Raw genomic sequence first — 14,780 nt, forward strand, 5'->3', positions numbered from 1 at the left:
AAGTCTTCATTAGCTAATATTTTTCAACCCTGGTATCTTAACATTTGGTGAGGACTTAAACATTTTTCATTTTTAAATAATTTCAAATGTATAGAAAAGTTATAAAATACTACAAAAGAACCCCCATATACACTTGGCCCAGATGAACTAATTTCTGACATTTTACATCTGTGCTTCACCATTCCCCCTGGAAAAAAAAAAAATATATATATATATATAATTTTTCCCAAACCATTTGAGAATAGACTTTAACTCCTAAGTACTTCAGTATGTATTTCTAAGAAATAGAACATATACTTACATAAACATAATACAACTACCAAAATCAGGAAATTTAACATTGGTGCAATACTATTATCTAATTTCAGACTTTATTCAAATTTCGTTGGTTGTCCCAATGATGTGTTTTGTCACTTTTTATTATTTTTTTTAGAGAGGGAGGAAGAGAGAGAGGCAGGAGGAAGGGGCAGAGGGAGAGGGAGAGAGAGAATCTAAAGCAGGCTCTATGCCCAGCATGGAGCCCAACACACGGCTCGATCTCACAACTCTGAGATCATGACCTGAACTGAAATCAAGAGCCAGATGCTTAACTGACTGAGCCACCCAGGTGCCCCTATTATTTTTTTTAATGGCTCAAGATCCAATCAAAGATTACTAGTCCATATAATCAACACTCATCTCCTTAGGCTCCTTCAATGTGGACCAATTTCTCAGCCTTTTGTGTCATTTATGATATTAGCATTTTTGAAGAGCACAGGTTATTTTGTTGAATATGGAATTGTCTATATTTCCTCACGATGAAACTCAGATTTACGCATGTTTGGGCAGGAATATCACAGAAGTGATGTTGTGTCCTTCTCAGTGCGTCACATCAGGAGGCCCAGGATGTCTGTTTGTCCCTTTATTGATGCGAACTTTGACCACTTTGTTAAAACAGGGGTCTACCAGATATTTCCACTCTATAACTAATAAGTGATTTCTGAGAAGATATTTTGAAACTAGGTAAATATCCAATTTTCACCTCCCTAGTTGTGAAATTTTCATTGATGTTTCTTGCCTGAATTAGTAGATACTTTGAGTTACAAATGGTGATCTTTAAACCTGATTATTCTTTCTACATTCATTAGCTGGCACTCTGTGGTAAGAAAGAACTTTCTCGTTTATTTATTTATTTACTTACTCACTTACCTATCAAACTATCTGCTTCTTTTAAAAACCATTTTATCCAATGGATTATAGTCCATTACTGTCACTACTTATTTTGATACTCAAATTGTTTCATCTTTGGCCAGAAGGAACAATTTTAAGCTAACTTCTTTGCCCATTCCACAAGTCTATATCATTAAAACATTTTGGGGGGCAGTACTTGTTTACTTTCTGGTGCAAGGTGTTCCAAGTTCATTTTGTTCTTTCCCTGCCTCGGGTCTGAATCCCCAAGCCATTTCTCCAAGAACTCCATTTTAGTGGGAAGTGCTACTTAGAAAGGAAGATCTGGGAACACAAGGCTGTTGTGATGCTATGGGGCTATTGCTTCTGGGCCTTCCAGCAGCTAAGCTAGGGAGCATACGTCCATGCTGAGTACATGGTCCACTACAATTGGATTTTATTAAACGCTAGGTAGTTCCATTAAAATTACATCCATGTGAACTCTTCTGTAAATGACAAATTGAAATAAACAATACAAGCTAAGCAGATATTTAATACCTCTTTGTCTGCTATTCTGGCATTGGAAGTACTGCCTTAAATCATGTTTTAAGTGACTTTGTATTTGATCCAGTGTTCATACTGTTTTCTTCCTTCTCAAGTAAGACCAAAATTCCTGGAAGAAACTTTTCCTTTTACCACAATCTATGTGGATATCTAGAGTCATCTCTTTGATAAAAGGGGAGGTGAGTACATATATCGGCCCCCTTCTCCTATTTAAAGTTTCCTCTACTGTTTACTTAGGGATCAAAGTACAAGGAGAAAAAAAAAAATGCCTGGTACTTTTATCATCAATCAATAATATATTCCTAATCTAAAGAGGACCTTAGTACCATATTTTTAGAAAACAAATAAAATATCTTACTCATAGGTTTCCAGGCTATTTGGAGATTTTTCCACCAGATAACTGCTTGGTACGTATCCTTCATGCCTGTTAAGAGGGAAATTCATGTTTAGACTATTATAGGACAAATTTTCATATCTCCATTTTAGAGGTGGTTCAATCCGCTAAAAGTCATTTAAAGATGGGAGAGTCGCACAGTATTTGGCATTCATGATAAGACATTTTGAAGTTTTACAATAAAAGAGTCGCTAAAATTAAAAAAAATCTGCCATCTGTTAAAGGCAATAGATTTCACCACTAAAATATGAACCATAATAAATAAGAAGCGGCTACTTCACTTAAAAAGCTCTGTTTGTTGCTCTCCTTATTGTGAATTTTCCTCTAGTGGAAAAAAGATTAATGTTCGGTCTCTACTTTCTATCAGGAAACATTTTCTTTGGGGTGCGACAATCAGTATTTTTTCCACTTTAGTGCTACCATTTTATAGTCATGAAACCAAAATAATTAAAATATAAAAAAATCACTTTCCAACCACAGGCCCCAAAAGATACTGCCAGTCAGCATTATAAGTTTTTAATTCAAGGCCTCCCTAATATTTTTTTGTTGTTTTTAATTGAACTCCTTCAGACATAAATGGTAAAACATGAGAAAAAAGAATACAGTCACGCTGGATTTAGAGGTGGGAGTTTCTTTTGAGCAGGAATACATAATTGTGCATAAACAAAGACATATGGATAGATACTAATCACCATATCAAAATACTTTACATTTGTGTATGGTCCTGTATTTTTCAAAGCACGTTCACATTCACTATTGCATTTCATACTACAAGGTGAAAACAATGTCTCTGCTACTCTCTGGGCCTATGGCTCGCTATCTGTAAAATGAGGGCCCTAAACTAGATGCCACATAAAATTCCTCCCAACTCTGCCAGTCTATAAAAAGATGCCTGAGAGTTTCTTGCTCTTTACTTCATAAGGCATATTTTAATTTTTATATCATAAAGCAATTTTTCAATCTAGTGATGATGTTTAATGAGGAATGCATAATCTAGTTCACAGAATTGTTTTGAGGAGTAAAGCTATCAAGAATGGGGATGCCAAATGTGGGATGATTGTCTCATATCCTGTGCCCATGGCTGACATTGCTAGTTAATCACAGCATGCTTCCTTTGGAGAACCGAACACCCAGCTTCAGAAGCATCTCTAATATGGTGTTCAAGGCAGTCTGTGCCAATTGATAGAAGTCAAGTTATTCTAAAATTCACTCTTTCTTTTATATCTGTCTTTTGGAATCCACTTGATTATGTCTGGTTTTGCCACACCGTATGTTTACAATTCTATTAATAGGTCAAATACTATTTTTACATTCAAGAGAATAACTGTGTTCTAATATGCCAACCACATAACATTCTGTGATAATATGATGATCACAAATGGTGATTCTCTTCATTTGTCCGTGGATGTAGAATTTACAAAGCTCCCTTCACTTTCAGCATCTCATTGATTTCCTCAACACTGAGAGATAGAGCTGATATTATCATCTGCGTTTCGTAGATAAGGAAGTGGACACCCAAAGTTTAAGTGACTTTTCCAAAGACCTACAGCAAGAGCAGCTGATGTTAAAGTCCAAGTCTTCTGTCTCCCCAACCTTGTGTACTTCCCACTACACTGCATTATTACAAAGCGCGTTGGGGAAATTCCCAAAGCACCAATTAGACTCTAGGGTGTCCTCTTTGATGGCCTTTGAAGTGCAGAGCTGAGCGTTTCCACAGGCCACTGAACAAAGGGTACACTGTCATTTGGGGAAGCGAAACCTAGGAGAAGAAATTTCCTGGCACATTAGGTGTGCTACATAAATGTCAGTTGACTGGAGGAGTGAATTTCTGAGTAAGTTCTTCTGGTGTTTGTAGAACAGGGCAGTCTTAAACCTGTTTCTGATATGGGGCTCCTTATAATAGGCAAAGAGAAGGTGATGTGACAGTCCTCACTTGCTAGTCAGCTAGAGAGGGGGGTTCCACCTGACGTGCTTTGGGGTCTATTCCCAGCGAGCCAGCAACACTGTCTCCCAGACCACAGTCCTTGAAGGAACTATATTTTATACCCCTCCCTCACTCCCCCTGTAGTGGTGTCAATAAGGCTACTTAAAGAGAAGGCACTTTGAGAAGCAAGTTTTGGTGTATGTAAAAAGTAAAGCCTTAACCCTAAAGATATTTGTGTGCCTCTTTTTTTACTCATCAGATTAGCTAGCTTTTTTTTTTTTTTAAGATTAATGATACCCAGTGTTGACACTCCCACACACTGTTGGTGGGTAGTGGGAATGTAAATTTGGCAACCTTTCTGAGGGAATTATCTACCAAAATTGAGACAGGCTCTGACTCAACAGTTCCAGAGTTAGAAATGTGAGATATATATTTTTTCAAAAGAAAAATATATTTTCAAAAATATATATGTTGCAAAAATTTTTTTTTAAAAAATTGCCCAGAAACATGAGCATGAGCAATATAAGATCTTCACTGTGGGCTTGTTTAAAATAACAAAGAAAACAAATAACTTGGAAACTAAACGTCTTAACATTTAAGATCATTCAAATATTTATAATACAAACACACCTTCCAAAACTATGTGATTATTCAAAAAATAAGGTAAATTTGTATCTGTTGATATGAAAAGATCTCCAAGATATATTACTAAAGGTCAAAAGCAAGGTGAAGAGCAGAAGAATCACCTTTGTGTGAATAAAAAAAAAAAAAAAGGATGCATTCGTGTATGTATAAATTTTTGTCTGGGAATACACAAGAAAACGTCAATAGTGATTACTTTTGGAATTATATGGGGACAAACGGAGGTTGGATTTTTATTTATTTTAAATTAAACAACTATCTAGACCATCCAAACATTGCAGTGATGGAATGTTTTCTTTTTCTTTTTTATGTTTTTAAATCAGTAATAACCTCATACTTTAAAAATATGTAAACCCCTAATATTAATATACAAGGATTTTCATTGCAGTGTTGTTAGTATCTGCAAAATATTGGAAATAACCTGAACAGCCAGCAAGGGAATTGTTAAATTATGGTACACTTTTGTGTTGGATTCATGCAATCATTGAAATCATATTCTGGAGAATATTCCAGGGCTTGGGTAAATACTTCTGATATATTAAAAGCAAAACCTGAAACCTTATAAAGCAGCATGAATCTGATGCCTTAAAACTAAGTCCTAGTATCTAAGTCATATATATCCCAGAGCATTCTGAAGGTTAACAAAAGTAATTTTGTTGTATTTCAGATCAGAGAAGGGCTCATAGATTTTTTTTTCATTCAGAACTGCCATAGTGGACAATGGGTATTAGCACAACTCAACTTTCTCCCCGGATCATGTAGATGGCTAGTTCAAAGACTGGTAGCGTAGCTAAGTCTTTAGTATCTTCTTCCTGCTGCTTCTTAATATAACCACTCATCTGTACCATTTGTACATGCCTTTTCTTTTCACTGAAAATAGACACTTCACAATGGGATGTGCCTTCAGTCTCATCTAAACACTCAAGAACAATAGTGCTTCCTCATAGAACAAGCTGCCAATCTCCTACTCTGTGGATTTAGTGAAAAAACCCAGGGAATTTTTAGATGGGCTTGGGGGCTGGGAGTGCTTGATGGGGAACAAACATAGCAAGTGACTTCCTCTGCCACTTCTGAGAAGTGGAAAGGTCTCCTCAACCACTTCTGCCTTCCTCTTTCTTCTACCTCTGCTCTCCTCTTCTAACTCAGTGCAGCAGTCATACTGACGGAGGCAGGACAAATCTTTCCAGTGTTTTCTTTATTCCCGCCTCCCCTCAAGCCCTGGGACAGCAACCACAAAGATGCCTTACCCATTCCTGTCCTGCACTCTCCACCAGTGAATCTCGGAACTGTCCAGCAGGTAGTACTCCTCATTGCGTTGTAGCATGAGTTCCTGCGGATCATTTGTTTGGTAGTCATACAAGGCAATGACAATGGTTTCTTCAGGTTCCCGAAGTGATCGCTGGAGGAGGTAGAAAAGAAAACCAAGTGATGACATAGAAAGGAGGTAAACTGCAGAACAAGGTCAACAAGTCCCTAAATTATAACTTGCTCCTGGTTTTATGCCAGGTCAACACACCAGTTCCTATAATCCATCGGGTATTCGCTGAAACCACCTGCCTTCTCTAGTTGGCTTTCTTTATGACTTAGGATTGTAGTGCTGAATACGACACAAAGACAACCAGTACCTGGGATTCATTGCCCCTCTCACTCTGTGTGCTGAATTTTGACCACAGTGAATTCCAAGCAGCCACATGCTTTTCATAAAAGTCTGTTGGGCACACTCTGCAGTCTCTCTGCTGGAAGCATCATATTCTTGACGAAAGTGATGCAGTCAGTGCTGTTATTCAGCACATGTTTTTCTGATTTGACTTGTGGGTTTGTTCAGATCCATAGGATTACAGACTACCAGAGCTAGAATGCCTCTGAGGGATCATTCAATCCATTCTTTTTTTTTTTTTTTTTTTTTTTTTTTTAAGAATGGGAAAACAGAGGCCCAAAAGGGGAAATGGATGTGGCTAAGCTTAGCCCTTGAATTAGTCTTAATGCTCTTTCTATGATAGCACATGGACTTCCTTCTTCCTCTTAGGGGCTCTCTTGCCTAAGTCTCTACTTCTCGGTACCTTTTTAAGGATGACGTGTTGAAGACATGAAGAAGAGACGATAAAGCAAACAATTGTGGGAGTTCAGGAAGGGCACACTTGCTACAGGTTGGCAGATTTTGTGAGACAGTAAATACGGAAGAGATTGAGATTACTGGTGGGGATGAGATTTGGTGTTGAGAAGCCAACATTTCTATGAGCACATCGAAGCATTTGGTGATATAAAAATCCTGGAGATCTAGAAAGAATAGCTTGTCATATTGATGTAGTATGTCATCCCAGCTGAGCCCAGATAAGGATTTGAAGTCTAGATATCGGTGGAGTTCATGAGGTGGTGTATTGGAGTACTGCAGATAAGAGTCAATGGGACTGAGGCTTTCACCCCAAGAGTTAATGGGGGAAGGAGTTGTATTCAAGGGCATCTGAAGATTAAGGAGGGCTATGACATCATGGTTTTCATCCCATTATAGCCCAACTAATTGGATCAATCCCAATGAAAAGAAAGCTATGAGCAAGGTTCTCAAACCATGGTGGTACCTTTCCATAGGGAGCATCTTGGACATCTATGGGGATGTTTTGAACATCACAAAGGCTTAGGTGTGCTGCTAGCATTTAATGGGAGAGGGCCAGGAATGCAAAAATCTCTGCAATATTCCACATCCTGTACAACTTTTGAATGTCCTGTTAGACATTCATGTGATGAGAAACCTGCTTATAATAATAACAATGTATAATAATACTCTGAGCCTAGATCCTACCTCTACCCTATACAGGTGGGACTATGGGGGAAACCATCTGCAAGGCAGAGTTGACTTCCCCAGAGTTGGCTTGGTATCACCTAAATCTTACAAGTCAGTATATTAGATCAGTGTTTCTCCCTGCTTCAGTGTGCTCCAGAATCACCTGGAGGTTTATGAAAATGCAGATTGCTGGGGCCCTCTTCCAGAGTTACGAATACAGTAGATCTAGGGTGGGGCCTGAGAATTTACATTGCATTTGTAACCAGCTCCCCGGTGATGCTGATACTGCTGGTCCAGGGACCACACTTTGAGAACCACCACTTGAGTCCAGAAGCTGTGCTGCCTACTGGCTTAACTACTAAGTTGTTGAATGGCCTTGGAAAAGCCTCAAAACCTCTCTTGGGACTTGATTTCCTAAGCTTTAAAATGTGAATAAAACTATAACACTCTGAAGTGGCTAGAATAGAGAGTGAGGAAAGGAGGCACATACATATATATAAATAGTGAAAGTGCGGAAGCACTTTGAAAAATATAAAGTATTATCAAAAGTAAGGTATGGGGTAAATACACAATTTTATTTTATTTTTTTAAAAGATTTTGTTTATTCATTTGAGAGAGAGAGCATGAGTGGGCAGAGGGAGAGGGACAAGCAGACTCCCCACTGAGCAGGGAGCCCGACCTGGGGCTCAATCTCTGGACCTGGAGATCATAACCTGAGCTGAAGGCAGACGCTTAACCATCTGAGCCACCCAGGTCCCCCAATACACCATTTTATATAGATAGCTGTCACTAAACCCCAAAGGGGTCAGATGGCTGGATAAACAGTTTGATATCAATAAGTTTTTGTTGAGTGAATAAAGTAAACTAAGGATTTAGCAGCTGAGCGGTCCTTTTATGTAAACAGATCCATGAGAGAGTTCAGGTCCAAGAGACCCAGTGTGTTCATATCAACTGAATTACTACAACCTGCTGCATTTGCCCAGGATTTGAGAAGTCTGGGCAGATGGGGAAAGTGCAAAGGGGACATGCTAGTCAGGCCGCTGCAGTGATGGGCGTCCACCGTGCCCAAAGCTCAAGCCCTCACTTACCCTGTTGTCTTCAGGAGTAGGAGGAAGAGGCTTCTTTGAAGCTGAAATGAGAAAAACAGAAAAAGAAAATGAGCATGAAACCGAATGTGCCCGACCGGAGGCGAGCAGCCAGGGGGCTTTTCAGAGAAAAAGGGGCCCTTGGGTGAACAACAGAAGAAGAGGGCCAGAAGATGATGAAACACAGAGAAACAAAAATTGACCTTATGGAGACCATGTTTTATCTCTTTTAGCCTACTGGCTCCCCATTTCATTTTCTAGAAGATACCAGAAACTTGTAGAAGTCAATATTCTGTATTCCCAGTTGAAGATGAATCCAAACGTTGCTTCAGAGGCGTTAGGCTTGTGTCCTTCCCTGTGGGCTGGGAGACCTCCACAAACACACATACCATCTGCCAAACCCCGGAGTGGGAATTGGTGACTCAGGGTAACAGTGACTCACTGGCTTCCTGAGGCAACCGTGGGCTTGGGGAGGAGGTGGGTGAGGTGAGGGGTCATTACGTTGTTTTTTGGGAGGGCTGGAATCTACTTTTAGTTACTTTAATGCTTCTGAGCATGTATTCCTTCTACATCCTCCAAACAACACCCTTAGCACCTCTCTCTCTGTTTATCTGTTTGTGTCTCCATATTTCCCTCTCTTTTATGCCTTCTTTCCTCCTCTCTTCTTTCTCTCCCTTTTTTTCTCCCCCTCCATTCATCTCTTCCTCTCTGTCTCTTGGTATTTCTCCTTTGAGGCCCTGAAAAGGTCAGGCCTGGAATCAATAGACCAAAGTTGAATGTTGGGGGGTAGGTGTGGCATGAGAAGCAACACATGGGCTTCCACTCAGTTCAAAGAATGATTTAATAATTAGAGATAATACAGGAATAGGCTCCCTAAGTAGGTGGTGAGCTCCTCTTCTCTGCATGAGGTTGACTCACGTACGAGGTTGATTGCTGCCTGACCGGGACAGCACCTGTCAGGAATGTGGTAAGAGGAGACACACAGTGACATGGGAACCCAGCCCGTGTGCTAACTCCTTAAGCCAGGGCAGGGTGGGGGGCTGACTTGGGTTTGTGATTAACAGAGAAGAAGCAAACAAACATAACTGGAAGCATGGTTCCGATTCAGCACCCAACCCAGAGCACCAGGTGACTGGCGTTCTCACTCCAGCTCCACTGGGAATGAGCTGTGTAGCCTTGGGCCCCTTCCAGCCCTGAACATTCTGCAACGTGTATCTCTTCCTCTAGTCTTGCTCTTCCCTTCTTTCTTCTCCCTCTGGGTGAAGTTGGTTTGCATTGACATCAGGGCCAATTCTGGTTGCAGAAATGAGTGTCGCTGTGGGGTGGGTAGAGCAGGGTCCATTTTTACCCAACCACCTCTGCTGCTTTCCAGACATACACACACACACTGCTGTATCTCAGCTTCAATTCCTCTGTCCAAAAATAAGAAAGACTAGTGGGCACAATTACCATGTGTTGAGAGCTCAGTAAGGGCCAGCAGATGTGCTAAGAGCTTCCCACAAGCCCATTGTTGCAAACATGAATGTAGGACCACTAAGAGAGTGACTATATAGTAGTGAGGCCCTGGCTTCATGGGGTGAGCAGTTCAGCACGAGCAGCCATCTCCAAGTGTCATGCTGGTGAGTCATTCAGACGCTCCTCCCCCTCAGTCATGTGTCTAGCACTCAGCCGAGGGAAGTACTATGCACCCTGAAGAGGGTCAGCAGCAACATGCATGGTGAAAACTACAAAACACAGGCTCAAGGAATCCCAGAACTGGAAAGGGGCTTGGAGATTGTTTCATTGCAGGACTCCTAAAAGTTCCCCTAACATTGGAGAGATGAGGACATTAGGGCCCTTGACAGCCAAGTGATGGGTCCAAGGGCCCACAGCAAAGGTGCTGCCAGGAATCTGGAGACTAGACCTCTAGCTTTGGAAAGGGTTTTCATGAACTGGGGAAAGCCCATGCCATCTTGTTATGATGGTGGATTCCACCCACGTAAAACCTTCTGTTTCCTTTTAATGAAATACTAGCCTTTGTGAATATGGTCCGTAGGGTACTGAAGAAGATCATTCACTTCTAAAACCAGGTACATATTGTTCTGGCCCAAGGGACTTGTAACCTTAAACTTTCTCTCTCAAGGTGGAGGGTGAGAAGTGTTGGTTTTTAAAGTGGTACTAAGAGGGGCTGTGACTCAGGAAGCCACGGAAAACCCAGCCATGTGTTACATTTAGCACATCCGCCTTGGGTTGTCAATGTGAGGTATTCGGTTTTCGTGCAAAAAAGAAACTGACAGATGAGAAATTGTGGCTAGGGTAAGAGAGGTTGAGAGGAGAGGGGGATGGGAGCAAAACAATTCACAGGATCCATCATTCCTATTCAACAATGGCTTTGCCGAGCACTTCCTCACTGTGCGACCCTGAGCATAGGCAATGCTTAAGGTCTCCTGCTTCTGTGACCCCACACCATCTCCCCCGGATGACCGTGGGGAATGGGAGCACCCCATGTGTCAAAGTGCATGCAAGTGAAGTTGCACTTCACTGAAGGTTCAGGTCCCAGAGCCATCACAGAAAGGAAAAGCGGTGGCACCCCAATCCCGCAATCCGGGGCCTTTGACCTCCAAGGACCAGAAACAATGTCTTTTGTTTTCATTTTGCATTTAGGCTGTGGCCTCCTTTTCTCTGAGATTATAGAGATCAACGGCGAGTTTGAAGGGGAGGCAGAAAGAAGCCACAGAATACAATAAGCAGTTTTTGGTTTTGCTTTCTTCCTCTCCAAGAGTGTAAAGTTGAGCCGGTGGAATTAAACACATGTGCGATGTGACATCACTGTAATAAATAAATGATGTTATGGACCTCTAAGTCTGTCTCAACAACTTAAGATTAAGTCAACCACGCCATTCACATTTTCTAACTGGAAGGTTATGGCTGTGCTTCCCCAAATTTACCGTGCACACAAATCTTCAGGAGATTTGTTAAAATACAAACTTTGATTTGGCAGACCTGGGATGGGGCCAGAGAATTTACATTTCTAACTAGCTCACAGGTGATGTTGACACTACAGGTTCAAGGATGACACTTTAGCAGCAAGGAGCTACAAAGACGTAGGTTTGAGATGAAAAAACATCAACAGACTAGTGGTAGAGGCAGATGATTTCCCTCAGAAAGTTCGGAAAATGCAAAACTTTGTATTCAATCCCTGACATCCCTGATGATGGGAAGCTGAGAGCTTTTACCTCCTACAACCAGAGAGGTCAGTCATTTTGCAAAGAAGAAAAGGGAATTCCCGGTCTCTTACCATTCTTGGTTGGATCGTACTGGGCACAGCCCACTGCGAGCTTCTCTAGCTGAGCACAGCATCTCCACCTCCCGTCCATCCAGAAATTAGGATGATACATGGGTACCAAACTGTTATTATTCCTTGTTTCTGAAAGAGATTGGCACCAGTAGAAGAGTTATTTCCAGGTCAGTCTATCAAGGGCTACCAACTTTACAACTCCCTTAGGTTGGACCCCGCTGTAAGCTTGAGTGAATAGTACATGTTGGATTTAGACATTATCAGATCTGGATTCTTGTCTGGCCTTGCATTAACTGTATGTCCCTAGGTTGGATTACACCCTCATCTGAGCCTCAATGCCCCCTCTGTGCAATGAGAATGTTAGACTGGATCAGTGGGCCCCATAAAAGTGCCCAAGGGGCACTGGGAAGACTGAGTGGGAGGGATTCCTGCCCCTTCATCTCTCTCACCTTCAACCACAGGTATTTGCCTTTATCTGTTCTAGATTTGTGGTTTTAAAGTGAGATTTTAGTAGGAAAAAAAAAAAAAAAGAGGCTCTCCCGCTAAAGAAAAGAAGTATAAGAAATGGAGATCTAGACAGGCCATCTCAAATGTTCCTTCCAGCTTTAATATCCTGTGAGTAAAGCCCTATCCAGAGGGAAAACAGCCAATGCACACAGTTGGGGCCCTTTTGATAACTGTTTACTTTAATGTTTATACTGAGCCCCATGACTTGAGAGCATTTTTCAGCTTACCCAGCACTGGCCTATTCATACCCCATTTGAGACAACGACCTTGGAAGAGGATAAGAACTGTATTTTTATTCTCATTTTTCACTTAGAGGCATCATGGCTCCCAAGATTCCAAATGGCTTGTTTACTCTTAGTCCTTAAAGCTACTTAGAGACAGATTAATATCTGAACCCAGTTCTCCTGTAAATGCAGGGCTTCAGGCAAAATAACAGTACTACTGATTGAGTGCTTTCTCTGGGTATTATTCTAAGTGTCTGACATGTCTTAACACATTTAATTCCCACAATAATGGTGTGACCGATTGTTACTAGTCAGAATTTATAGCTGAGGAAATAGAGACACTGGAAGTTCGAGGAACTGGCCCCAGGTCACGTACTAATAATTGGCAGAGCTGGGATTTTCCTGGCTGCACCTCTCACGTACACCCAAACACTGTGCTGGTTCTAATGATGCTGTCAGGAAGGCGAGCCTTAAGAAATACCCTTCCTGCTGATCTGAAAACCTTTAAAGCTAGCTAATGTTTACTGGGTGCCGACTCTGGGCCAGGCTAGTTCCAAGGGCTTTACTCGCAGCAGTTCCGGAGGCAGGTACTATTATTATTCCCTCCTTCTTTCCTCTTTTACAGATGGGGAAACTGAAGACCGAGCAGCCGGGGACGTTGCCCACGCACGTCTGCTAGTAAGTAGCAGAGCCGGGATTCAAACTCAGGTCATCTAACTCAAGGGCCCATCCTCCTATGCTTCACACTAGACCAGGAGTGGAAAAACTTTTTCTGAAAGGGCCAAAGAGTAAATATTTTAGGTTTTGTTCACCAGCAGGCAAAATCGACACATTATGGAGGTACTTCTCTAATCCTTTAAAATGGGACCATTTAAAAACACAAAGACCTTCCTTAGCTCAGAGCCTTATGAAAACAGGTGGTAGGCTGGATTTGGCTGACCCTACACTGTACTGATTGCTGCCTCTTGGGCCCAGGGTGAAAAGTTGGAATCTAACACCAACACCAAAAGTGAGAAATATTTGACCATCTGCTGCCCTGTATCTTACTGTGGAGCCCAAGCCCGCTAGATGATCAAGGGATCTCAAGGAGCCATTGGCACAGGAAAGTAATTACCTTCTTTAAGGGCCAGAACCCAACGCTGCCGGCTCTCACGGTCTGGAGCAAACACATACAGGAGGTAGTTGTCATGCACAACCTGGAGATACACACAGAGTCCAAGGTGAGCTGTGCACCCAGAGAAGGATGACTGACAGCAGGTCCATCTAGCGTAGGGGGCCGAGAGTGGGGCCTTAGGTGTTTGTTGCTTAAAAGCAAACATCTGGGTGACTAGGAGACCAGTGTCCTTTTTATACAGATATTTGAATGCCATGCAGACACAGGGTGAATTTTCACAGCTCAGACTACCTGTCTGAGATTCCATGTTCCTAGGAAGCCTTTGTTAAATTAAAACAGTTGGAGAAAAAGCTCTCCATGTGACAGCACGTTTGTTTCTCATATTAATTTTTAAGTGATTAAAAAAATCTTTCTGGCATATGAAAGACTAAGAAGTTAGATAAAAAATGTATAATTGAGATTTTTAAAACTTCTTATTTTGAAATAATATAAGACACCCTAGTGGTTCCGTAAATAGTACAGAGTTCCTGTGTTCTTTTCACCCACCTCTCCTTAATGATAACATCTTATTACATAACCATAGTACAGTTTCAAAACCAGGAAATTGACATTGGTCCAACACTACTAACTAAAGTACAGATCTTTGAATTTCACCAGTTTTTTCATGTACTTGGCTTTTTTTTTTTTTTTTTTAAGTAGGCTCCATGCCCAGTTTGGAGCCCAATGCAGGGCTTGAACTTACAACCCTGAGATCAAGAGTCAAACGTTTAACCAACTGAGCCACCCAGGCTCCCCTTTAATGTATTATTTTTTTTTAAGATTTTATTTATTTATTTATTTATTTATTTGAGAGAGAGAGAGAGAGTGAGCATGAATGGGGATGAGGGGAGAGGCAGAGGGAGGAGGACAAGCAGACTCCCCACTGAGCAGGGAGCCCAATGTGGGGCACTATCCCAGGACCCTGGGATCATGACTTGAGCTGAAGGCAGACACTTAACCGACTGAGCCACCTAGGCCCCCTAATGTACCCATTTTTAATTGGAATTTTAATGACGGGAAAATACATGCTAATCGTTTTACTTTCATTACTAAAAATTTCAACTCATGGAGGTCAACTTTCTAGT

The 14,780-nt window shown here is 41.4% G+C and overlaps 1 protein-coding gene across 1 annotated transcript in view; it reads right to left on the bottom strand.

Annotated features, from left to right (window-relative positions):
• Positions 1 to 14,780, bottom strand: part of ITK (IL2 inducible T cell kinase) — a 60,071-nt gene that overhangs the window by 25,375 nt on the left and 19,916 nt on the right. The window contains exons 3-7 of the mRNA XM_008692444.2: positions 13,657 to 13,738; positions 11,812 to 11,940; positions 8,538 to 8,578; positions 5,918 to 6,069; positions 2,069 to 2,134 (exon numbers count right to left, since the gene is read on the bottom strand). Coding sequence (XP_008690666.1) covers positions 2,069 to 2,134; positions 5,918 to 6,069; positions 8,538 to 8,578; positions 11,812 to 11,940; positions 13,657 to 13,738 — 470 coding nt within the window. The remainder of the gene's footprint in view (positions 1 to 2,068; positions 2,135 to 5,917; positions 6,070 to 8,537; positions 8,579 to 11,811; positions 11,941 to 13,656; positions 13,739 to 14,780) is intronic.

Source organism: Ursus maritimus, unplaced genomic scaffold (assembly GCF_017311325.1).
Source record: "Ursus maritimus isolate PB19 unplaced genomic scaffold, ASM1731132v1 scaffold_15, whole genome shotgun sequence".
In the NCBI taxonomy this organism is placed as follows: domain Eukaryota; kingdom Metazoa; phylum Chordata; class Mammalia; order Carnivora; family Ursidae; genus Ursus; species Ursus maritimus.